Genomic DNA, 26545 nt, shown 5'->3' on the forward strand with positions numbered 1-26545 from the left:
TTTCACAAATCTCAGCAAAATGTTTAAAATCTTAGCCTATTCAGTTATCGAAATCTTTCAGGGATACATTTTCTTGTTCTATCCATGTACTGTATGTGAGGGTAAAATATCTTCTTTCTAAATTACCACATGAACCCTCTCTATATTCTCAAATAAACAGGAATGGAAGGTAATTAGGTCTCCTGTTTAAGGGTACACAACCACAAAAAAAAAATAAAAAAAAAAAATCATACTTAAAACTACACATATGTGGGCAACAAAGTTCTCAAAACTTTTTAAGAGTCTTCTGGAATTAAAGAAGTGAGGTAATTAGTGTATGAGCCAAACATTTGGTTCCAAAAGACTTTTCCAAAGAGTTTATTACCTCAGACTAGTATTGTGTGAATATCATCAAATCCGCCCCCCCCCCCCCCCCCCCCCGCCAAATCAAGTTTACTGTACCAAATAATTATCCACAGAAAATACTTGAACATTGTGGAATGTCTAATGCATAAAAGGTACTAAGCACCAATTACTAATCAGGAGGGCCGCTTCCCTAATAGGTGCAAGGCAATGAGTAACCCAGAGAACCTGGTGACCACATAGCTGTAAACTCTCATGGATTAAAAATTAAAAGAATTCACATTCTCTCCAAAGTGCACTTGCCCAGTGTCTGGCACATGAATGTTACAATATGACAATTTGCTCCTTTATTTTTGAGCACCCAAGTTTATTGCAGGGGATTAGACATGCAAATTACAGAATTTGGCCCCAAGTACAGTGAAGGGAGAACACCATCAGGCACCACAGGTGCTGATCTCACACTGAAAAAGGTTGACTGAAAACACTGCAAGTGTGATCTAAACACAAGGATAAAAACTCAATTAGTGATGTGGATTTATATGCTATGTACTAGACTTCTCTATCAACAAATAAGGATAATTCTGCAAAAACTGACAACTTATGCTAAATAATTGTTTACCTGAAGAAAATATGAAATCCTATTATAGTTCAAAAAATAATACAAACAATTTTAATCTAGATACAGGTACTTTATTTACAAATATTTAGATTAATAGCATTTTGTTACATCAAATGAAGAGTACAGCAGTCTGAATAAATCCTGTCACAAAACAATAAGACCCACTGTAACTAACTTTGGAAATTAGGGTATTGCACCTAAACAAGCCGCGGTCTTTAGTTTGTGATTGCTACCTTATATCCCAATGGGTGGTTTGTTTGTTTTGTCTTTGTAAATATATACACACACCGGGAGGTCATGGTCCCTGGGTGAGTCCCTTGTGATGCAACAGTGTGAGCAAAATGGATCACTGTAAGTCTTTAACAGAATATACCAACCTACTCGAGGAATCTTATTTTTAAAAAAGTTTAAGACAAATAAAAACGAGTCCCCAAATTAACCAAATTCTATTTTCTGCACATTCCAGTTTTGGCTTTTATTTAACATTGACTATACAATACTCTGGTACTACCATGTTTACAACCCAGAAAGTTGTATTTTTTTATTTTAGTGTCTGTAAAGAGGGATTTAAAATGTGTATTTTAAACACAGCAGTTGAGCTGAGTGCATTTTATATAATCTATCGAGGTTTACCTATCCTGTACTTCAATAACTTCTAAATTCCCAGCCTGATCTATAACCTCAGAAATCAGTCAACAAAAGTAAAGAACTTGGTAAAACCTAAGTTTCTTATCTAAAGAAATAAGATTGTTTCCCTTGTAATACTGTATTCTTCAGTGGCCAAACCATCTCAAGTAAAGTAATAACTTACTTTGTACCAGCACAAACATTGAAACACTATTAGAAACACTTTCCCTTTTATAAAACAATATATGCCAACATGACCAAAAATAGCACTTCATACTAAGAACACAAGGGATATCTTAAATTATTTTACTGTAGTGTTAAAAATGCACAATTTAAAATCCCTTAACAGCAGACCTATGGTTCTGGCTGTCTCATCCAGAATCTCAACCATTCCAAGAAGATAAAGGTATAAAAGCTTAAAATGTGCAATAATAAACCCAGCCTTTTTTCTTTTTCTATACAGTAAGGCAAGAAATGCAGCCTGTAATGCAAAAATGTTTACAAAAAGAGAAAAGCAGGTTTGCACATTGTTGATTGCACAAGAACAGTTAAGAAAATTTGCAGGTAAGCCACAGTGCAAAGATGAACAAAGATGAGCTAGTGTTAATCCTCTCACGCTAGAAGCTCTTTACAGCATAATGTCCCCAAATTGCCAGCACCAATGGGTGGAGCCAATATTACTTGTGAACTGCAGTTGTGTCTATATCCTTGTGTGAAATGAAAGGGAGTAACATGGTCACATATAGGTCTTGCTGTACAAACTGGTATTTTATACTGTTCCAATGCCAGTAATCAATTTATTTTCTTCATTAAAAGAATATACACAGGATGTATTGTTAGTTCAGTTCCTTCAAAATTTATACATATTTACTTTCTGCTAAAGAGAAAAGGATAAAATGATGTAAAAAAAAAAAAAAAAAAAAAAGCTATTAAGCACAAGAGAGAAGCTGATAAATGGATATTTTCCCTGTACAAGGCTAAGACAGAAGCAAACCTCTTTAAGAAAAATGCCACCCACACAACAGGGAATTTATCTGACAAAAACAAAAGCAGTTATAGAACCCCTTCTCTATCACCAGAAGCCATTTCACAGCAATAAACTTCTCGGTTACAAAAGACATACTTGAACAGTTAAAAGATGGGGAGAAAGGCTTAAGATATCAAATTAAACCGTACAGTGAGACAAAGCCCTGCCAAAAAGAGGGAAGGGTAAAAATCATGAAGTCCAGCATCAGTGCTCAGTTTAAATCATGTATTGGTGACATACCTAACATGAGGACAATCAAAGGGGGGAAAAAAAGTCTAGATTTACCATGCAGGAGAGATTACTTGCTTTTGATAACCTGATTACACCTAGTTGTTTAGCAGTTTAGTATTGTGTTAAACTGTTTTTAAACAGAGTTTTTTTTTCTTTTGTTTTTTTAATTAAACCCAGTAAGATGTACAGAAGACAACAAGGCAGTAAAAAGTACTGCTTCCAACAGACAGAGGTGAAAGGTCAAATGAGAGCCACAGCAAAGAGGTCACTAGCAGCCACAGCCTTCTCTCTGGGGTTGGGGTTCACTGGTTAGCCGGCCTCCCTGCGGAGCTGAGGGTTTGTGCTGTACACCAGACTCGGCAGCATTCAGATCCAGGCTTCCATCCTGAATGTTCTGATAGATTTTCTTGGCAGCCTCGAGGAAAGCATCTTCTACATTCTCTCCCCTAAGAGAAAATTGACAACTTTATTCGAGAACCACAGTTTTCTACAAAAGATAAGACATTATACACTGACCTTTTGCTAAACTTTAGTCAACTGCCATGATGTCTTCAACTTAGCCACTGTTATCTAATAAGAGATTACCAGAAGACTGAGCTAAGAGAACAACATGGGGAAATATTTTCTGTGGAAAGCATATAAACACAGTACTGAGCTGTTTCTACAAACCCTATTTGATAACTATGTGTTCTAATCATTAAAATGCTAACATACTAATATATAACAGGGAAGAAAGGCCATTTCTGTAATAACAGAGTATTCCACTAGAAGTGAAATCTCCAAACATGCAAAAATGATTCCTGAATCTGAAGAGTCTGATTAGCCAAACATGAACTGTTCTGTTTTTCATGTGATGGTGGCATATTCATTCTTAGCCATATTCACACTTCAGTTCTCTTAGGACTAACAGTACAGATTAATAAAAAAGGGGCTAACTTCTTACCAATGCAAGGAATTTTTGGCTTAAATAAATAACTATAATGAGAGTCCCGGGGTTCAATAATGGGCATAGGATAGTAATTAGAAAACGTTAATTATGTTTCTAATTACTCTTAGACATTGAGTATTTCCTTAATTCATGCTTTTTACCATGAGAAGTATTAAATAGGTTGACCAAGCTTGAGTCCATGATGCCAAACTCAACTTCAGTTGTGAAAGTCCTACACTTGAAATGTTTACACAATTTCATTTATTAACATTGCTTACCAGTGAGCAATCAAGGTATAATCTTTTAGGTAAAGTAACAAAAAATATTATTTTGTTTTAAAATATTATTGCTTACTGTTCTCTAGCCATAACTTTAGGTATTTATGTATCATACATTTTATGTACAGGTGACCCTTGAATAATGTGGGGGGGTTAGGGACCGACCTTCCTTGAAATCGAAAATCTGCTCTGAACATGCAAATTCCCAATGATGGAGTTGTCTCTTGAATTACATGGGTTTCAACTGTGCCAGCCAAATTGAACTACACAGGTCAATTTAAAAAATCCTCATATGTCCCTAGCTGTTTTGGCTCATTGGATAGAGCATAGAGCATCAGTCTGTGATCTGAAGGGTCCTAGGTTCCATTCTAGTCAAGGGCACATGTCCAGGTTGTGGGCTCGATTCCCAAGAGGGATCGTGCAAGGGGCAGCCAATCAATGATTCTCTCTCATCATTGATGTTTTTATCTATCTATCCCTCTCCCTTCCTCTCTGAAATAAAAATATATTAAAAAAGAAATCCTCAGCCCTGGCTGGTGTGGCTCAGTGGATAGAGCTTCAGCGTGAGGACTGAAGGGTCCGGGTTCGATTCCGGTCAAGGGCATGTACCTCGGTTGTGGGCACATCCCCAGAAGGGAGTGTGCAGGAGGCAGCTGATCAATGTTTCTCTCTCATTGATGTTTCTAATTCTCTATCCCTCTCCCTACCTCAAACAAAAAGAAAAAAAAAAGAAAGAAATCCTCATATGGCCCAGCAGATGTGGCTCAGTGGTTGAGTGTTGATCCATGAACCACGAGATCAACCAGTTCTGGTCAGGGCACATGCCCAGGTTGCAGGTTTGATCCCCCGTAGGAGACGTACAGGAGGCTACTGATTCATGATGTTTCTCATCTATGTGTCTCTCTCTCTATCCCTCTCCCTTTCCCCACTCTCTAAATCAATATGATTGGAATCATGCAGTTCACATCCATGTTGTTTATGGATCAACTGTATATATACATTATACATTTTTCATATCTATGTTGAGAAATTGGAATGTAATTGAAAATGATCTAATTTTAGCCATACTTACGTTTTTGCACTTGCTTCAAGGAACAATAAGCCTAAAAGTAAATTTCAGATTGATTAGGACATTTCACATGACCTCACAAGGACATTCTCTTTAGCAACATCTGAATAAAAGTTAAAGCTTCCCATCAGCTTTCAATATTTTATGAAAGAATATGAATGTGAAATAAAGGAAATAATAGTACTCCTCCCCCAACACATGAATTCTCAAACACATTTTGCAATTTCCTCACTCTTGAAAATTGAATAGTTTGCATTAAAAATAACTGTCAAATAATTTGCAGAATCAAAATCCTTAGGAATTCTCCCAAGGGTGACCCTCCTAAAAGCCATTGAAAGTCTTAAAAGAAACCCACCATTTTCTTCAGCGAACTGTTTGGCTTCTTCATAAGTAACATCTCTCTGTGCCTCCAAATCTGCTTTATTTCCTATGAGAATTATTACCTAATGTGTGACCAAAAGAAAAACATCTTAAAACAAAGCAACCAACTTAAATCAACCATAAAAATTCTGAATTCTAAAAATCTTGATAGAAAAAAAATTTGGGCCTAAAAAGAAAAACAAGTACTAGCAATTATCCACCAGACAGGACTGTAGAATCATGAAGCCATTAGTATTAACATGGATTCTCAGGAATCTTCTAGGTCAGGGGTTCACAAACTTTCTGTAATAGGCAGAGAAGATATATTCCAGGTTTCTGAGCCCCATGTTATGATTTCTTTATATATGTTTTTTTTGTGGCTTTCATCAGATTTTCAAGTTTCTATTATAGGACCCTCACAAAGTTTACAAACTACTAATTCAACTTCTTCAGGCTACTGGTAAAGAAATAAAGGCTCAGGTAAGGCTGACTTGTCAAAGGTCAGTTAATGAGTTAAGTGTTAGGAGGACATTAGAACCCAGGTATAACACTCAAACTATTAACTTCAGGCAAATACTGTCCTACCATTACCCCTCCCCCCCCAACACACACACACACACACACACACACACACACACACACACACTATCCTTAGGCAGGACTAAGTTTGTAGCACCTGATAACAAATGTCTGTGTATCCATTGAGGTAGTAGAAACACATATGCAGTGAATTCAAGTCCAAAGCAAAATATCATACAACTATATCCACTTTGGAATCATTTTATACAAGTGGAAGGCCAAAGTTAAAGACAGCTCTGAAAAGTTCTAAGAATAAGTGTGCAGCCGTGGGAAACAGGTTGTGTGTATTGTTGTTATAGTTTTTTTTTTTTTTTTTTTTGGGGGGGGGGATAAGGGAGAGGGCAACAGATTTATGAGTAGGCTGTTTCTGCCTATATGTTATTTGACACCAACTAACAAAGCCTCTCTCCCCTTCCAAACAGATGTGCTAAATCCAGATATGGATACTTTAGAAGTGGATGGTTTCAACTAAAAGGGATTTCCACAAACATTAACTTCTTTTCATGTGACAATACAACCCTCCCACTTCCAAAAACTAGTGTCCAATAAACTTTTAATCTGAATGTAATTGAGAATAGTTAAGTAGTATAACAACCTACTTCAGTCAACCTATAGGTTTGTTTATACATTTAGAGTTTAATGTGATATGGATATGAAAGTTAGGCAGTCCCTGTCATAATTGGCAAACCATGTTAACGGACTCTCATATAATTAAGTTAAATTAAATTTAATATAACTTAATAAAAGCCAGTGTTACCAATGATTACATGTTTATTGAACCAGGCTTCTACTAGATGCTGAGGTACACAGCTAGGTGAGATACAGGCCTTGTTCTGGAGAAGTTCAGAGTCACATCTCTGCCTTTCCTCACTTGGCCCAGAAATACCTCAGCAGCATCTACTAAAACCCCTGAAATCCCAGCTCAAACGTCCTACCTCCTCTCTAAAGCTGATTTCTCCAGATGCCACTGCTCATCCTGGGCTCCCATCAGCACACCAGTCACTCAATTCTAACTCATATTTTATTTTGCTTTTCAGCACAGTTATTTATAGTCCTATAGGTAATCTTCCTGCTAGACTATAACACTTTGTGGGCCAAGGATCCAAAATTATCTTTAGTTTATACTACAGAGTCTAGTATGGTGACTTAGCTCCTAAAAATCTCAGTATCTTCTCAGTCTAAGAAACTAATTTTTTAAAGCATGCAGAATTCTACTTTTAAATGAAATTTATTGAGATAATTGTAGATTCACATGTAGTTGTAAGAAATAATGCAGAGAGATCTACACTTTGCCCAGGTTCCTCCAATAGTAACATTTTATGAAACTAATGCAGATCCCTTTTAAAGTGGTAGTTTCAGATTTCATAGTCTCTACCACCATAACTTTTTTCCAACCACAAACATGAATAAAAAACAAATATAAAATGTGAGACCTGGGGTAATGAGTGCTGGAGGGAAAAATAGTACATTTTCTTCAATTAATTTAAGAATAAAATAAAGATTCTCATTCTTAGTACCCAAAAATCCCACTAACAAATGGCTTTCCTTTTGAGGTCAGCTTAGATCTTAGATATCATTTAACTTACAGTATTTGGATTGGTGAGATTCCTTGCATCTGTCAACCAGCTGCTTAAGTGGTTATACGTACTTCTTCTGCAAAATGTAAAGTTTACATTTATGACTGCCACATATAATTGCCATTTCAGCAGGAAAAAAAAGAAACTTAAATAAGTATTTAAAATACAGACTTTAATTAACAGATCCTAAAAAGTATTTTTGCTTTGACTAGATTGTAACCTTAAAGAACAACAGTTATAGAACTCAAAGACATACAATACGCTGGTATAAAATTCACCTTTCCAGGGAAGGGATTAGATGTACAAATTGTCAACTGTAAAAACAGTCAAGAGGCCGAAACCGGTTTGGCTCAGTGGTAGAGCATTGGTCTGCGGACTGAAAGGTCCTAGGTTTGATTCCGGTTAGGGGCATGTACGTTGGTTGCGGGAACATCCCCCATAGGGGGTGTGCAAGAGGCAGCTGGTCGATGTTTCCCTCTCATCGATGTTTCTAGCTCTCTATCTCTCTCCCTTCCTCTCTGTAAAAAATCAATAAAATATATTTTAAAAATATATTTTAAAAAAAACAGGATATAAAGTACAGAATGGGGAATATATATTTCAATAACTGGTGTCAGATGGGTATTAGATATACGGTGATCACCATTTAAATTATAGAAAGGTCTAATCACTATGTTGTACACCTGAAACTAATATTGTTATGTCAACTGTATTTGAAAAATATAAAAACTGTTCAAAATTAAAATCCACCTTAATAAGTTAATTATAGCAGCATAAAAACTGGCTTAAAAGCCCTGACTGGTGTGTTCAGTGGTTAGAGCGTCAGCCTGCTGACCACATGGTCTTGGGCTTGGTTCCTGGTCAAGGGCACATACCTGGGTTGCAGATTGGATTTCAGGCCCCAGGAGGCAACCAATCGATCTCTCTCTCACATCGATGTTTGTTTCTTTCTCTTTCTCCCTCCCTCTGTCCCTCCTTTTCACTCTCTCTAAAAATCAACTGGAAAATATAACCTTGGGTCAGGATTAACAAAGAATAAAAACTGGCTTTGAAAAAAAGCACTGAATACATGTGACTAGAAATTCAAGTTCCCAGATACCAGAATGTGAGTTTATCCTAACTTTATATTCTTATTCATCAGAGCTAAATCATTTTGGGATTCAAACTGCCCTATTTCTCCACTTTCTAAAAGAAAGAGTTTAAAAACTCATAGGCTCATTTGCACTAGCCAAGAAAGCCCTGAAATAGCAAGCAAGCAAACCCAAATAATTTACAATATTATAAAGGGTATAATATTAATGAGACATTACCAAAGGGATCAAAAGAATAAAAATTTTAAAGATTAAAAATGTTTTTTATTTATACAGATTCACAGAACATTAATCCATCTTATTCATTTAACAGATGAGGAAACAGAAGCCCACAATGATTTAAATGGTTTCAGAGCCTAGGACCTTTATACACACTGGATCCTAAAAATGTTTCAAGTTTAGCTCTGTGAATAGTATATTCCATAATATTCACTTGCCAGCTCTCATTTGAAATTCAATATTCAAAACATTTAATTCTTTCCTAGAACTGAAAGGAACTCCTTACTCAGACTCTCTTTTTTACTGTGCTATATCATATACACAAATTACCACTTAAATGTACAAAAAAAGACACGTAAAAATCATAACTTTTCCCAGTGTTTTAAAAATTTTAAATAAGCAGTAGTCAAATACTTTTTTAAAGCACAAGCATTATCACTGCTCAATATTTGTAGTACCAGCATACCTTGCTTTTACACAAAAATTTTATCTTACTTTGTGCATAAAACCTTAAATAACACAGCTCCAAAACATTTATACTGATTTTGATGAATATTAAATTGTCAACGCTGGCAGAAAGTTAATTACAAACTGGCATCACTTTAGTAAACAGAAAAATTTGCACATCCTTTGTAAGTAATATCAAGATTATAAAAACCATATTATTTACATGTACCATATAACTTCTGCTCATTGATCTGGTAATTGTTTCATTAATTTAAAATTCACAATCATAATTTCAAATCTATAAATACAGTATCATCCAAATATTCATTACATGGTGGTATTAGAGCTAAAAAAAAAAAGTGCTAAAATATCCCTAACTTTGTCATGGATGTTAGATATATCAAACAATTGATAGAGCCATACAAATTACCATGATAAGCCACCAATTTAGGAATGTATCCTGTAACGATTAGAGTTAATGCCGAGAATTAAAGTATTATTAAAGCAGGAACTTATAAGTTTGCAAAATGTCAAGGATTAATAGGAGAAAAAAAATTGGGGTAGTCAAAGGGGAGGAAACACTATCATGGCTGCAACATCAATGTCACTGTGAAGTATCACTGAGTCAAGAAAATACCTAGCTAAAGCCTAAGGTACTTTTTACCAGTAAACAGTTTTATTGGGATATAATGAACATACAATAAAGCTCAACCTTTTAAGGTCTACAATATAGTGGTCCTAAGAATATTCACAAAGCTGTGCAATGATCACTACTTTCTAATTCTAGAACATTTTCATCATGAAAAAAAAAAAAAAGAAACCCCATACCCATTAGCACTCCCTCCCTATCCTCTAGCATTCTCCTTTATCTCCTTTGTCTCTACACATTGGGCTAGTGTGGGTACTTCATATAAATGGGATCATACATGTGGCCTTTGTTTCTGGCTTCTTTCACTTAGCAAAATGTTTTCTAGGTTCAGCCACTGAATAGCATGTATCAATGTTTTTTTCCTTCTAATAGTTGAATTTTATTCTACTGTATGCATATACCAAACCTATTCATCCATACATTCATTAGTTGATGGGCATGTGGTTTGTTTCTGGCATAAGTACTTTTGATAACTTAAACAGATAAACATTACCAAAAGCATTTACTATGCTTTAAAGGTCTGTTTAAAAGCAAAGTATGTATGGATCAAATCATCACACTGTATGCCTTATACAGTGTTATATGTCCATTATATCTCTATAAAGCTGGGGGGGTGAGGGGGGGGAAGGACACATACACCAAAAAGACAAACTACTACTCTATACATTGATATATTGTAAGCACAAATAGCAGTATTTAAAATTTATCAATTCATGGAGTTTTTATAATTACATGAAGTCTTTGGGAATGTATCTCTCATAAAAAGGTCTTATACAGATGACCAAGTTTTTAAATAGTCTTCCCACAAAACTATTTACTGATCTCTGCCTGGCTAAATAGAGCCATTAAGGTTGTTTCACTCTTTTAACCCTGAAATTATCCAAGCCTAGGAAATAGCATAAAGCATTTCCCAGAGGAAAATATGCTTGAAAGTCTATCACTTGGTCCCACTCACTCGTTCCTATGCCACCACCCCAAAATCAGTCACAATGCCTCTTAGACTGACACTTTGCATTAATGTGAAAGGTGACTCAGTTCATTTTCTAACATGCAGTAGACAGTTTAATGAAGTAACACAATTTTCCATGTTTTCCAAAGTCAAACAACCAGGGTACAATTTTGTTACTTTGTAATAAAGTGCTTTGACTTTCCAGAAATAATTAAGTTGAAATAAATTTAATCTCCTGCCTCAAGTACTTTTGTCAAGTAGAACAAAAAATAATTTAATTAAATGCTCAAACTTCAAAGTGTAAAAGCTTTTTATAATCTAGTGTTGGATTAGCAAAATTACTTAATTTCTTGCTTGGCCTTATTTTGAAGAAGTGTAAACTTTAACATTAGACACTAACTCCTCAAGACTTGCTTGCTTTTTACTGAAGTGAAAAGAACAAAGTTTGGTATAAAATATTATTTCACCTCAAATAATTCAACTGATGCTGTTTTTCAGAATAGTATTCTTCTGTCAGCTCCACCAGCATCTCCTAAAGTTTTTCTTCAGTCATACCCACTTTCAGCAAAGGAAATCAACACATTATGTCAAGTCTTAAACAGCAATTTAGAGAAGAAACCATAAAACCCAAATAAGAACATTTATTATAGTCACACAATTATAAACTAAGAAATGTTTGAATCAATAAAAAGAAACCATACTGCCTAAAAAAGATTTTTTTCCTAGTATGAAGGTTGAAAAGTTAATTTCTTACCTAGTGATATCATACACCATAAGCGCTCCTGCAGCTCCTCTGTAGTAGCTTCGTGTAACAGCCCTAAACCTCTCCTGTCCTGCTGTATCCCATATCTGCAGTTTGATTTTTTGGCCACTAACTTCAATTATTCTTGTACCAAATTCAACACCAATTGTGTGAGGACAATCGGCCATAACTGTTAGGGAGGAAAAGAAATATAATATAACATCCCAACTTCAAGAAAGTTTCAAATTTCTTCTGCTTCAACACAAATTAATATCAGTGGGGAGAAAAAATCCACTGTTTAATCAAATGACTTAGTAATGCTTATAGGCTATAATCAGACTAAAGCTTGTACATAAATAATAAATAAATAAATAAGCAAAAACCCAGAAGAAGTCATTGACATGTTCTAGAACACGGGTCAGGAAACTTCTGTAAAGGATTAGATCATAAATATTTTAAATTTAAAAATAAAGATAGTAATAAGCTTTTCAAAATACCAATGTTATATTTATCCCTCTGACAATCCTTACATATAACAAACCAATCAATGGTCTTAGGACTCAAGATTTATTAGTCAACCAAATTTTTATCCTGGAAAATATACTAATACCTCAAAGAAAATCACCACGCTTACTACATATTTATAGTTCTATATTAGCAAGTTATATATGTCTAATCCAATCGAACAAATTTATTAGTCCTTTCCTTATAATAAGGCCTCTGGAAACCTAAACCTACTATTCTCTGGTAGAAGCACACACAGACCAATGGACACTTCATAAAATATTGTATTATGAAAAAAGAAAAGCACAGAAATTATTTCAACTACATGGAAACAATTTCAACTATATCTGCCTATTAGTTACATAAAATAAAATGGCCCCTCCCATACCACCCAAGCCAGAGTTGTACTTTGAATCTTAATCAAGACATGAATACAGACAGGATTCCATTTTAAGTATTTCCGATCTATTATTATATAGTTAACAAATGATATATTCAGCAAAATTCCCCTAATAAGATAATTTTTATAATGAAAGTCTGAGAATGTAAAAATTTAAATTTGACATTACAGTATATATTTTTAAAAATTAAGTTTTACCATAAAAAAGTCTTAAGTGAATCAAATTATATATGACACATAAAAATTAACACTGTATATGTGGGCATATTTCATTTTATCTGCACTTATTTAAAAATAGAATCATTCCCTAAAGACAAAAGTGCGTATGTTCAAATACATAGAGAACACTAAAAATGACACTTTAAAAGGTAAAGTGACAATAATTTACTCATATTTTACCTTACATTTTAAACTTACATTTTTTTTCTGTAAATTGATGAAGCAAGCAAGATTTTCCTACTCCCATGTCCCCTGTTTTAAAAAAAAAAAGTTTCAAGTGGTAATTACATTTCTCAATTTTACACTCATAATTATATACAATGTCTGCATACAATATCATAAATTTCTGAGATACTTAGAAAAATTGCATTTCCCTAATTTATAATGAGTTTAAAAATCCTATAGGTCATTTTTCACTGAGATGTACAAATTCACTATTCCCAACTTTCAGCAGTAATAGAGCCTAGTTATAAATTATGTTACTAGCCACCAGCTGAGAAGTGTGGGTTTTTTAAATTTTTTGTTGCTAATTCTCACCAGATAATATTTTTTTCATTGATTTTGAGAGAAGGGTGATAGGAAGGGACAAGGATGTGAGAGAGAGACATGGACTGATTGCCTCCTGGGGCCTGGGATCCAACCTACAACCCAGGTACATGCCCTTGACCAAAAATCAAACCTAAGATCCTTGGGTCAGCAGGCCAATGCTCTAATCACTGAGAAATATTGGTCAGGGCAGAAACTGCCTTTTTTTAAAAAATAAATAAATCTTATTGATTTTTTTACAGTGAGGAAGGGAGAGGGACAGAGGAATACAGAGTTAGAAACATCGATGAGGGAGAAACATTGATCAGCTGCCTCCTACACACTCTCTACTAGGGATGTGTCGACAACCAAGGTACATACCCTTGACCAGAATCGAAGGGACTCTTCAGTCCATAGGCGGACGCTCTATCCACTGAGCAAAACCAGTTAGGGCATAAAGTGCTTTCGTAACAGAGAAATTGTTCTAATCATGTTTTTCACTTTGAGCTGTTTCAAAGTTTTACGTTGTTCTTTCTCTTAACAATGCATAAAAATAAAAGACTCCTAGGAGTAACAAATAGGGCAGCAGCATATATCAAGCAGAAATGAGTTTTTGAAGCCTGATTCACTAGATCCTATCTTATCTCAAATTTTTTGGTGTGTGCGCAAAATTCCACAAAAAAGAACATGCACTACATGGAAACCATAATAGAACAAGTGTCACTTCAGTACTATAGCAATTTAATCTTTGGTGAAGGAAGCATTCCACTATAGTCACTTAAGATCAACATTAAACCAAACTGTTCTCATTTGTAGAATTAACTGAAAAGAATATGTACTTTCAACTGTGCTCTTACAACTATATTTGGATAAACAGCATTAATTTGGTTTGGAACAGGGGTCCTTTCAATTTGAGTAAAATCGCCTTGAAACTTAAGGAAAAAACCATCAATATTATATTTACTAGAGGCCTGGTGCATAAAATTTGTGCACAGGGGAGGGGAAGGGGCGGTGCTCCTCAGCCCAGCCTGCACCCTCTCCAATCTTGGACCCCTCGGGGATCAGGCTTAAACTGGATGTCCCTCTCACAATCTGGGACTGCTGGCTCCCTAACCACTCGCCTGCCTGCCTGCCTGATTGCCCCTAACCACTCTGCCTGCCAGCGTTACAGCCCTCTAAAGTTTAAACACTCCCTTGCCAGCCTGATTGATGCTTAACTGCTCCTCTGACAGCATGATCATCTCCAATTGCCCTCCCCTGCTGGCCCAATCACCCCCAACTGCCTTCCCCTGTGGGGCTGAAGGGACTCAGCAGGGGTCCTCAAACTTTTTAAAGTGGGGGCCAGATCACAGTCCCTCAGAGAGCTGGAGGGCCGGACTATATGAACTACTAATTCCTACTGTAACACCTCGGCTGCGCTCACTGCCCAAAAAACCTGGTGGGCCGGATCAGACTCCTCTGCGGGCCGCATGTGGCCCGCAGGCCGTAGTTTGAAGACGCCTGGTAGGGGATTCTGGCTGGATGAGGCAGGGCTGAGGGAACTGAGGCTAGATGAGGTGGAGCTGAGGGGACTGGGTGCCACCATCTTGTGAAGGTGTGATGGTCAATTAACACATTCCCTCCCTTATTAGATAGTATGTGTATTACACAATTGTTCTGAATCAATGTTTGGAATCCAAAAATTGGGTTCTGTAAAATTTATGATATTTTTGGAATGTATCCTCACTCCTAGGAAATTAATTTATTTTCCAGTATTAACAAGCTTTCAGATATCTCCCAAGAACAATCAAGATCACTTCAACCAAGATACATTGTTCTACAAAAGTATCCAGAGCCACAAAGCAGTGAGTCCATTGTTAATGCAACTATAAATTTCAAAAGACTTTTAATTTTGCACTGAGAAAGTCATCCACTTCTGGAGTGGTATGTTAAATATTAGTATATCAATATTTTATATATTAACCTTCTTTGGAGAACAAGAGTGTAAGTTAAATAAACTTACCAATAATAATATATTTAAAGATGTAAGAGTAGTTGTATGGTGCAGTTGCCATGGTGGCACTAAAAACAAAGAAAATGTTGTTACTTCAGTAGAAAAGTACATATTATTTAAACTGATGACTGCTATCAAAGGTATATAAAATAAAGCACACTGATTATAAACAAAATGTTGGTTATAGTAATTTGGAGTAAAACTGCATTTCCCAAATTGATCAAATGCACAATTTTCATGAATGAACACTGTTTTAATATTCTCATGCATAATCCATGGAAATATAAGAATTTATTCATCACATTTGAATAAAATTAGATTAACTCTAATTCTGATCATCACCCTAACTCAGTGGTTCTCAACCTTTCTAATTCCCAGCAATTATATCTAAACAGTTCCAATATTTCACATTAGGAAATATTTAATAACAAATGTTATTCTGGAAAATGTTCAACAAGGAAATATTTATAAGTTTGAATTAACTATCATTATAAATAATCCTCTTCTCCTCTTTAAAACCCATCCCTATTACTGGTCAAGTGACTTACTGATGGCCTACTTGTTCAGAACTTGCTGATTTTTAAAACAGAACCTTTTTTTTTTTTTTTAGTAACCACTAACTTATAAACACAATGTAACTTTTTTATTCCACTATAAATTGATGGTTAGCATAGTATTCAAAGAAAAAGCAATCATTATTCCCAAACCAAATTAACGTCAGATTTATAAAGAACCATATGAAACTGTTCTTGTAGATTTTTTTAAAAAGGCAATCATTGGCAATTTCATATGGTTCAACCTATGTAAGATTTTAAGATTAACAATATATCAAATGTCTGCTATTTAAGGAGCTGAGAGAAATAATGGCATAAAGTATTACTTATGATTGTAAAATTTGGAAGTTTACGTGTCAAAATATATTTCAAAAGATCATAGCCCATCCCATAACTTCAGACAGGCTTACCCTAAAGAATTACATAATTTCACTCCTTTTAATTGGTTAAAAAAAAGTACTCCAATTTATTCAAATGAACGTCTTGAATGTGTCAGACACTGTTAGATGCTAGAGAAGAGATGAATTCTAATACTGATAATAACTTCCAATAAAATTACTCTCAAACCAGTTTTCAGTTTAAGCAAAGATAAAATTCTTTATATATATCTGAAGGTTTAACCTTCATTTTAAAAAACTTGAATTCCCAGTAATTTTTAAAATCTGGTTCTTACTGTTTTGGCCAACTGTCCATTATACAAGTTTATACAGTTGGTATGACTAAAGAACTGAAACATGTATTTCAAATAAAATTTCTATATAACCTATAGGAAAAGTATATATGTAAAATGAGTGGCTTATCAGGGAAGGGAAAGTTATAAATTACTGGACAATCATATCACACACATAGTCTCCTCTCTTAGTTTTATAAATTACATTCAACGAAAGTAGAGGCCCTGCTACCCATTCCAGCTTGACTTGTTTTAACACATTTATAATCAGTCTCTGACATCACAAAAAACTCCTTTAACCAGTTCTTTCAGGAAAGGGATTTTTCCTAGGTAGATTAATTCTGATCATCACCCTAACTCAGTGGTTCTCAACCTTTCTAATGTCATGACCCTTTAATACAGTTCCTCGTGTTGTGGTGAACCCCAACCATAAAACTATTTTCTTTTCTTTTTTTTCTTTTTTTTAATTTATTTATTATTTATTTTTTTAAATAAGTTTTTATTGTTCATATTATTACAAATGTTCCCCCCCTCCACCATTGCTCTCCTCCACCAGGTTCCCACCCCACCCTCTGCCCTTTCCCCACCCCCCATTGTGCTCATCCATAGGTGCACAGTTTATGTTCAGTCTCTTCCCCCTCTCCCCTTTTCCCCAAGAATCGTCAGTTCACTTCCCTTCCATACCTCTGATTCTATTATATTCAACAGTTACTATTGTTCATCAGATTTTTTTTTAATTTCCTTGGTTTTTAGATTCACTTGTTGATAGTTACGTATTTGTTGTTCATAATTTTTATCTTTGTTTACTTTCTCTTCTGAAAGAACCCCCTTTAGCAATTCATATAATTCTGGTTTGGTGGTGATGAACTCCTTTAGCTTTTTTTTATTAGTGAAGCTCTTTATCTGACCTTCGATTCTGAGTGATAGCTTTGCTGGATAGATTATCTTTGGCTGTAGGTTCTTACTATTCATCACCTTGAATATTTCTTGCCATTCCCTTCTGGCCTGCATGGTTTCTGTTGAGAAATCAGCTGACAATCGTATAGGTGCTCCTTTATAGGTAACTACCTTCTTTGCTCTTGCTTCTTTTAATATTCTCTCTTTGTCTTTTGCTCTTGGAATTTTAACTATGATGTGTCTTGGTGTGGTCCTCTTTGGATTCCTTTTGTTTGGAGTTCTGTGCGCTTCCTGGACTTGTAAGTCTAATTCTTTCACCAGGTGGGGGAAGTTTTCTGTCACTATTTCTTTCAGTATGTTTTCCATATCTTGCTCTCTCTCATCTTCTGGGACCCCCATAATTCTGATGTTGGTTCGCTTGAAGTTGTCCCAGAGGTTTCTTACATTATCTTCAATTTTCTGGATTCTCTTGCCTTCTAGCTTCTGTGGAGGAGTGTCTTCTGGCTCTTTATGTTCCAAATCTTTGACTTGATTCTTGCGATCTTCCCTTCTGTTTTTAGGACTCTGTAAAATATTTTTTATTTCAGACAGTGTATTCTTTATTTCTTGTTGATCCCTTATCATTTCTTGATGACTCCTTATTAATTCTAGTTGATCTCTTTTCATATCCTCATAGGTCTTATCCATCTTTTCTAGAAAATTCTTGAAAAACCTTATAAGCGTAGATTTGAACTCTATATCCAGACGCTTTTTGTCCTCCATTTCTTTTGTTTGTGATCTATTTTGTTGTCGCATTTCTCAGTTACAGATGGGACCCATAAAACTATTTTCGTTGCTACTTCATAACCGTAATTTTGCTACAGTTAATTTACATTACGTAAATGTAAATATCTGTGTTTTCTGATGGTCTCAGGCGACCCTGCTAATCTTTGAGGGCAGGGCAGTCAATTAGCATATTCCCACTAGCAGGGTCGCCTAAGACCACTGAAAAACACAGATATTTACATTACGATTCATTAACAATAGCAAAATTACGGTTATGAAGTAGCAACGAAAATAGTTTTATGGTTGGGGGTCACCACAACATGAGGAACTGTATTAAAGGGTCACAGCATTAGAAAGGCTCACTGCCTTAATTCCCTGTTTTTAGACACTAGGGACTCAAAATTTTAAAAAATGAACTTGGTCCTGAGGCAAAAATTTGTCTGAATTATTCACTAGATTTCTGAGCCATATCCCAAACACAAAGAAAAAAAATAACCTCTCTCAATAAAAATGGTATTTAAAGATTATAACATCTCAGCTTACACTCCTTCCAGATGTTTTTCTTCTAATTAATTTTTAACTCTTCTTTCCCCATTCAAACTTGGGGGAAATAATAATTTAGTAACCTTTAGCTTACTGTTTCTCTCATGTTCTTCCCCTTCTTATTTTCCTGTTTTTCTTTTCTTCCTGTTCTTATTGAAAGTTGTAGCTGTACATACTTTGCTTCCTTCCATTTTATATGAAAACTATGACCTCTAACAAGATCCATTCTACTACTTGAAATGCTCTAAAAGCGAATCATGAAATTACAACCCAATTCTAGTCATACTAATTTGCACACCAGCTAATTATCACACAAGTATCCATTAATCAAACATCTACTAAGATGACTAATTTGGAAAATATTTTTTTAAATTATCAAGCAATACTTGCTATCAACTATTTTCAAATAAAAAATTATTTCATACCTAATACCTTTGCTGTCTCTACTTCACCACACAATTTTCTAGTTCATTTCTTAAAAATTGAAATAAAAACCTTGAAAGCAGAGTTAAAGAAAAATAACTCAAATTTACTCATTTCAGTAGGTAAGGAAAGCAGAAAATATCTAGCACTGTAGCTACTAATGCATCAGGTTCTCCCTTTCTTACTCTAAGGTAAGATACTAAAGAGGTTTAAATATACTTCTATAGATTATTGATAGCATTCACGTAAAATTATGTATTTGCAGTAGAACTCTATTCAAGTGGCCTCTTTTATTTTTATTTACTTTTATTTTATTAAATTTATTGAGGTGACATTGGTTAATAAGATCATATAGATTTCAAGTGTACATTTTTATGATACACTAGAGGCCCAGTACATGAAAATTCATGCATGCACTGGAGGGGGTTTCCTCAGTCTGACTTGCCCTCTCTCACAGTTCTCGGGCGGGAAGCGACCCTGAGATCAGTGGAAGGCGACACCCCATCACACCTCTGCTGCTGCTACTGCTGACAGCCCAAGCCTTGGCTGGCCCTGGTTATTTACACCTCGGGCTGGCCCTGGGGGGCTGAGAGGACTAGAGGACTTCGGAGGGACTGGGTGCCATCATCTTGTGGCTGTGGGCACCACGGTCTTTGAGGGCAGGGCATCAATTTGCATATTCCCTCCTTACTGTCTTGGGCACTGCCACCTTTGAGAGCAGGACAGTCAGCATATTCCCTCCTTATTGGCTATGGGTGCCACCATCTTTGAGGGCAGGGCAGTCAATTAGCATATTCCCTCCTTATTGGCTGTGGGTGCTGCCATCTTTGCAATGGTGTGAGGGTCAATTAGCATATCCCTCTTTATTAGTTAGGATAATCTGTATGTTGCATATTAACTATTTAACAGTGCTTAAAGCAAGGATTTCCCAACCTCATTTCTTGAACATGAAACTAACCACTGTTAAAATTTATGAAAAATATATTTGTAACTAGCAACCATCTTTGGAAGGGGAGGGGGAGTTTTTTCCTATTAAGAGGTGCCTTTGCTTCACTTAATTGAAAAGTAAAAAATAAATAAATAAATAAATAAAAATTTAAAAAAATGCATTAGAAATGTTAATCTAGTTCAAATGCTCTGAAAACGAGTCCAACTTCTTAGCACTATAATCTCCACTAATTAAAAAACCTTGGTATTATTCTGTAATTGAGCACAACCACTAGTATGATTAAAATACACTTTCAGGTTTTACAAAAAACATTTGAATAAAATTCAAATAATATAAATCATGTTTAATGTCTCTTGATTTCTTTAGGGGAAAAAGAGCACTAAATTCAGATGACAGATATCATTAAATAAATGAACAACTTGTAAACTAATAACAAACACAACTGTTATATTCGATAGTTACACTTTTGGGGTATTTAATATATTCCAGGGAATGTGCTAAATACTTCACATGCAATGTCATTTCAGTCTTACTATCATCCTTATAAAATAGTGACAATTATCCACTTTTTGCAGATGAGGAAAGACCGAACAGGCAAGTAACATGCCCATGTCACACAGCTAATTGGTCAAGTCTTTATTAAAGATAGACTGTTTTGGCTTTTGTGTTAAACCACAACACCATCATCCCTCCTCCACAATTATGAGTTATACCTGTTGAATACATCTATGAACGCTTACAGTGGTACACTGGGACAAATCTTTTTCAGTCCACTTATTTGGTTTTAATTTAACATTCTGAATAAGCAGTATTAAATGACTATACTCAGAGGATGCACTGTAATTAGGATTTATAGATATGGATAAATGATACTACTAGTAATAATAATTCATATACTTATTTTTAAAAGTTTCTGAATGGAAATATTTGTTGAGAGTAAACCATATGATGATCTGCATTTTCCTTATATTGATTATCTTATATAATTCTTAGTTAATTCTCACAACTCTGCAAAATCATTATCATGTCTATTAAAACTGAATAAACAGAAATTTGAAGAAATTCACATTTGGCCAGTGTTACAAAGTTAGTAAATGGTAGAGCTGAAAAATGATTTTAGACCTAATTTCAAAGAACCCAATTTTCTTTAAGGTAGCTTATTAAAGGCACATAAATATGTAGACTGATAAAAGAAAAGCAAAAACTCAAAATTAGAGAAAGATGGAGGATAATTGTACCAAGAAATGAAGGTATTATAGTTTTACAATCAGTGCATTTAAAATTTAGCTCAAAACTTCCTGGTTATCAAGAGAAGTGTTTACTAAATGCATAATAATTATTGTGTGGCCTGTTTTAAATATTAACTATGCTTCATATTGCTTTAATAGGATTTTGCAACCTCATCTCTTTAACGTGAAACAGGCCACTGTTAAGGTGAGAAGCACATTTTTTAAATGGAGTTTGCTATTGCATAAAATGCTTCAACATGTTTTTCACTTAAAAATAAATTATGGATGTTTTCTCAGGCCAATACATATAGATCTAAATGGTTATTAAATGGACATTAAACATAATCATAATTGTGACAAAAGTAAAATTGCATGGTTTCCATATACTGAATGAGACATCTTTTCAAATAAAGTTATACAGACATATAAATGACCAGTTTTGAAATGTGCAGGTAGAGATGTGAAGTTCAGACTTGCTTGTGGAAGTCTGAACTGCCACAATATTTTTGGGAAGTAATCAGCATGTATTTTTAAATCTTAAAAAAGAAAAAAAAAAGACCCTCAAAAAAATCCAAATCCAAAAAAATTGGCCAAGAAACTCAAAATTAGTCTACAGAAATAAAAGTCCACAAGGTTACAGGTTCTAATGCATTTAATGCAGCATTTTTACAGCAAAAAACACACAAACACAAACAAACAAACAAAACAAAAAACACACATCTGAAAACAATCTAAACTACCAACAGGGAAATGACTAAATAAAGTACTGCTGCACTATGAAACAATATACATCTAGTTTAAAAACCATTTAGAAATATATGTATTAACCTGGAAATAATAGCCATGATTTTAAGTGGATTAAAAAAAATAAAAAGCCTAGTGTAATAACATAGTCTATTTTAAACAAACAAACATACATCCTTCAAATCCTATATGCACATAATATGGAAGAATACACATCAAATTGTAAAAAATGAACACACAGGCTGAGAATAGAAAAAGGGAAGAGAGAAATTATTAACTTTCTTTATCCATCTCTGCACTGACAGTATAATGAGCATGTACTAATATTTTAAAATATTCAAAGTAGAGAAAAAAAATAAAGACTGTTAAATATTTTTTCAAGCATTTTATATACAATTCTGATATAAAACAAGTTAAAAAATAAACTAAAAAAGAACTCCTTTTTGTAATATTTCCAACAGTACTTCCACATTTACCAATAATATGGGGAACATAGGAAGTCAATCATATGATCAATCTAAAAAAATAAACAAAAAACATCCCAATGATCCAGTTCTTGTTTTTATAGTTTGGCCCCTTACTGTTTTAATTTATGCACTGTCTGACTAGTCCTTTCACAACTGTTATATAGCTATTTTATTAAACTCCTTAGAATATATGATGTTATTGTGTAATTTTTACATAACTGACTCAAAGACAACACAGGAGAAAAGCAACCCACTAAACATTTTAGGTTATTTAAATTCTAATCCTCACTGTTGAGACATTTTTTTACGTGCAAGGTATCTTATTAAAAACACCAGAGACTGCTTTTGTGATTCTAATATAAAAACCTTTGTTAAGCACCTACTAAGTACAAAGCCTTATGTTAGAACTGACAATATAGTAAAGCTTAAAAAACAAAACAAAAAAACAACAACATTGTCCCTGCCTTCATGGAACTCAAGAACAGAAGCATTTGGATTTGCTTAGAGGCCCAGTAAAGTGAATTACTACTTGATCTGTCAGAAGTGAACACAAATTTTCAGGAGTCACTCTAATACTCTAATCTAATCAAAATGAATGGTCAATTTCCTTTCCTCAACCATAAAACAATCTCTGAAATTCACCTTAAAAAACCCAACAACAAACAAAAAACCACAAAACCTCACTTTTGACAAGCTAACACACTTTTATACAAATCAATAATGTGAATAAGAAAAAACCTGAATTTCCTTCATGTGTTAATAGCAAGAATCTTTCAGGTAACTGAGGGTATGCTATGAATAGGAAATAAAGTCCTCCAATACTGCACCTCAGTTCACAGAAGTCCTTAGCAGAAAAACAAAAACCCTGCCCTTACTACTACAGTTAAGAGGATTAGTAATAATGAAAATTTTACTGGTGAAATATGATGTCTAAGATTTGCTTCAAAATAACTTGGTGGAGAGGGTACAGGTGAGGGAACCCGTGAAACAAAATTGCTGATCATTGATAACACTGACTGACAGGTATATGAAGGTTTAACATACTACTCTCTAGTCTACATGTTTAAAACAGTCTAGAATAAAAGTATTTAAAAAGTATATCATCTTTGATACCTCTACTTGTACATTGCTGTCTCCAGCCATAATGGGCATTTAATCACATACAAATGTTTCAAGCCTTTTTAAAAAAAATCAAGCATCTCCCAATAGCCCTTATTTCAACATATTCTCTTTGCTTTAACCAAATGTTTCCTCCAAGTACAACACCTTACTAAGATTATGGAAAGATATTTAATACTGATAAAAGCCAGTTGTAAAAGCACCCCAAGTTCTGCTGCATGATTGACGCACACAACCATAAAGTTTAACATAAAATATAAAGAGCAAAAACTTTTTAAAATGTAGCTTTAATTCTGATAAATTTTTAGACTTTTAGAATCTAAAGTTTTACATCTTTTAAATAACTGCCATTTACTGAGTGCCTAATATATGCCAGCTACTGTATAAGTAATCTCTAATCCTAAAAACTCATTTTACAGATAAGGAAACTAGCTTAGAGAAGTGATGCATCCGTGATCATATATTACTAAGCGCAAAGCTAAGCTTAAGGCCCAGGTTAAAATCTACAGCTAGCTCTCCAAAGTCATGCTCCTCTCATTTAGTCAACAAACATTCAACACTCAGCACAAGCCTGGCAATGGGACACTAACTGTATGCCAAGCAACGAGCTAAGGGTTTTTAATCACATTTAATCCTCACAGCAACTAAAAAATATAGGTACTATTATCCCCTGAAATAGATAAGGACACCGAGTCTGAGAAGTTAAATAACTTGCTTATGGTCACTAACCAGGAAGTTAAAGTACATTACACATGACAAGCATCAAGGCATGACCAGTAACAATGCCTAAGCAGAAATCTGGAGGAAAAATTTTTAGAAAGTCTTAGGGAAATGGGGAGTGGGAGCTGAGTTAGTGCAAGGTTAAGTTTGTCCTTAATAACCACATCTAAATAAAAGGAAGTTATGATAGTATTGAAATGAGCCAACAAATTTCAAGAGTTAGAATCTGGGCTCCGACACCCGCTGTGGGGTAAGCACTTGCTCTCTGGAGAACCCCATTTTTTCCTTCAAATATAACATGGAAATCTTGCCATCTCTCCCCTGGAATTGTGAGAATAAGGACTGGCAGTGTAGTAGCTGACACAAGACTTTGGGTTACAAAGGAGCAATCCACTGTCATCCAATGCTACCTTAAAAATGGTCAGGTCTGTAACCCTGGCCTAACTTGAATGCAGTAAGCTCCAGCCCCAGCGTTAGGGAGAAGCCAGTTTGCAGACAACACCATTAACCAGCCCAGGCACAACTTCAAGCCTCAGTTTCCTCACTTGTAAAATAAGGATAACTGGATGTATCACCAACAGCTACGTGAAGTGTGAAGACGCCCAAATCTGTGCCTGGCACACAGTCAAGTGCAAGCGATCCAAACAACACCCGTTCCTTCTTTTCAATCCTAAAAAAAAAAATGCCAAAACTTTTGGTCTTCTTCGTCATTTCCGAATCCCATCTGGGCTCGGGGCCTTACAGGATGTCATGGGCCTTACAGGGACTCGCTCAAATCGGAACCTCCCAAGCGCAGACCCGCAGACCCTCTTCCCCGGCCCGAGTCCGGACAGTCCACCCACATCGACAAGGACACCGGCGACGGTCCAAGATGCCGGCGGCGTGCTGCCTTTTGTACTCGGGGCCAGACGCGGCCTATGGGACGGGCACTGCCACGTCTGGGGCTCGTGGGCTGCAAGGCGCGGCTCGCGCGGAGAAACGCCGCGGAGGTGGTCCTCGGCCGCCGGGAACGGCAGCGCGGGGAGAAGGGCCTGCGGAGAGGCCAGTCTGCCCAGTGCGGCCGAGGAGGCGGGGAAGGCGAGGCCGAACACACCCTTCCCCACACGCCTCTCCACTGGGCGGGGAGGACAGCAGGCTTCGGCGGGCGCAGTGCAGGGGCACATTCGCCCCCGCATGGGAGTCCCGGCAGGCAGGGCCCCACGGCGCCCACCGCGACCCCGGGTTCGCTGCGGCCTGATCGGGCCTGTCCCGCGGCCCCGCCCGCCCGCGGCAGCGGCTCGCCGTCGTCCCCACTCTTGGCCTCCGCCGAACCAGACGAAGAGGCCTCGGCCGGACGGACACTGCGGAAGGCCTGGGTTACCTGGGGGGTTGCTGGTGGCTGGGCAGCTTTCCGGGCGGGAGGGGGGGCGTCAGGGCGAGGAAGAAGAGTGCGGGCGCAGCCGAAAAGGGGCGGGGGCAGTCGGCCCAGGCCCCGGCAGGTAGCGGGTTGGACGAGGAGGTGCAGACGCGCTAGCGGCAGTAGCGGTGGCAGCAGCGACTGCTCCTGGGGATCCCTCAGGATCTTCCACGGGCAGGTCCAAGATGGCGGCGCTCCCTGCACAGGGTTTCCTGTCACCCTCGCAATGGGCCGGACCACAAAAGAAGGGGGAGAGGGATGCGCGCGCAGCTGGCGGAGCCCGGAAGAGAGCGGCCAGGCCCAGCCGGATAAGCCACGCCCCTTCCTCAGTCCTCCCATCCTGATTTGTCACGCTGCCGCGAACGCCCGCCCACTGACCCTCACGCTTGAGGGGCGGGAAAGTGCTTATGCGCAAGCGCAGTTTACTGAGCAGTTCTGTGTAGAAGTTGAGGTACGTCTGGGGCTAACACGCTTGGGTTGTCATTTTGAGGACTTTTGACTATTTTTAATGCCAGCAACTACCACTTACTGGACACTAAGCGCACAGTTACTGCATTCATTCATTCAACGTGTATTTATTGAACACTGTACATAAGGTCCCTGGCCGGCAATCCCCGGAGGTACATATCCCCACTTTATCGATGACGAAACTGAGGCTCAGATTGATCAAGTCACTTGCCCAAGATCATGCAGC

General features: G+C 36.4%; 1 protein-coding gene across 1 annotated transcript; it reads right to left on the bottom strand.

The window, feature by feature from the left end:
• Positions 1 to 1010: 1010 nt before the first annotated feature.
• RAB14 (RAB14, member RAS oncogene family) lies at positions 1011 to 25951 on the bottom strand. The gene is made up of 8 exons (XM_036432879.2): positions 25816 to 25951; positions 15385 to 15443; positions 13056 to 13109; positions 11747 to 11924; positions 7647 to 7713; positions 5477 to 5564; positions 5125 to 5155; positions 1011 to 3292 (listed from the first exon to the last, which is right to left on the bottom strand). The coding sequence occupies exons 2-8, from the start codon at positions 15434 to 15436 to the stop codon at positions 3115 to 3117; spliced, it is 648 nt and encodes a 215-aa protein (XP_036288772.1). The 5' UTR covers positions 15437 to 15443; positions 25816 to 25951; the 3' UTR covers positions 1011 to 3114.
• Positions 25952 to 26545: the final 594 nt, after the last annotated feature.

Source organism: Pipistrellus kuhlii, unplaced genomic scaffold, assembly GCF_014108245.1.
Source record: "Pipistrellus kuhlii isolate mPipKuh1 unplaced genomic scaffold, mPipKuh1.p scaffold_m20_p_12, whole genome shotgun sequence".
NCBI classification, from domain to species: Eukaryota; Metazoa; Chordata; class Mammalia; order Chiroptera; family Vespertilionidae; genus Pipistrellus; species Pipistrellus kuhlii.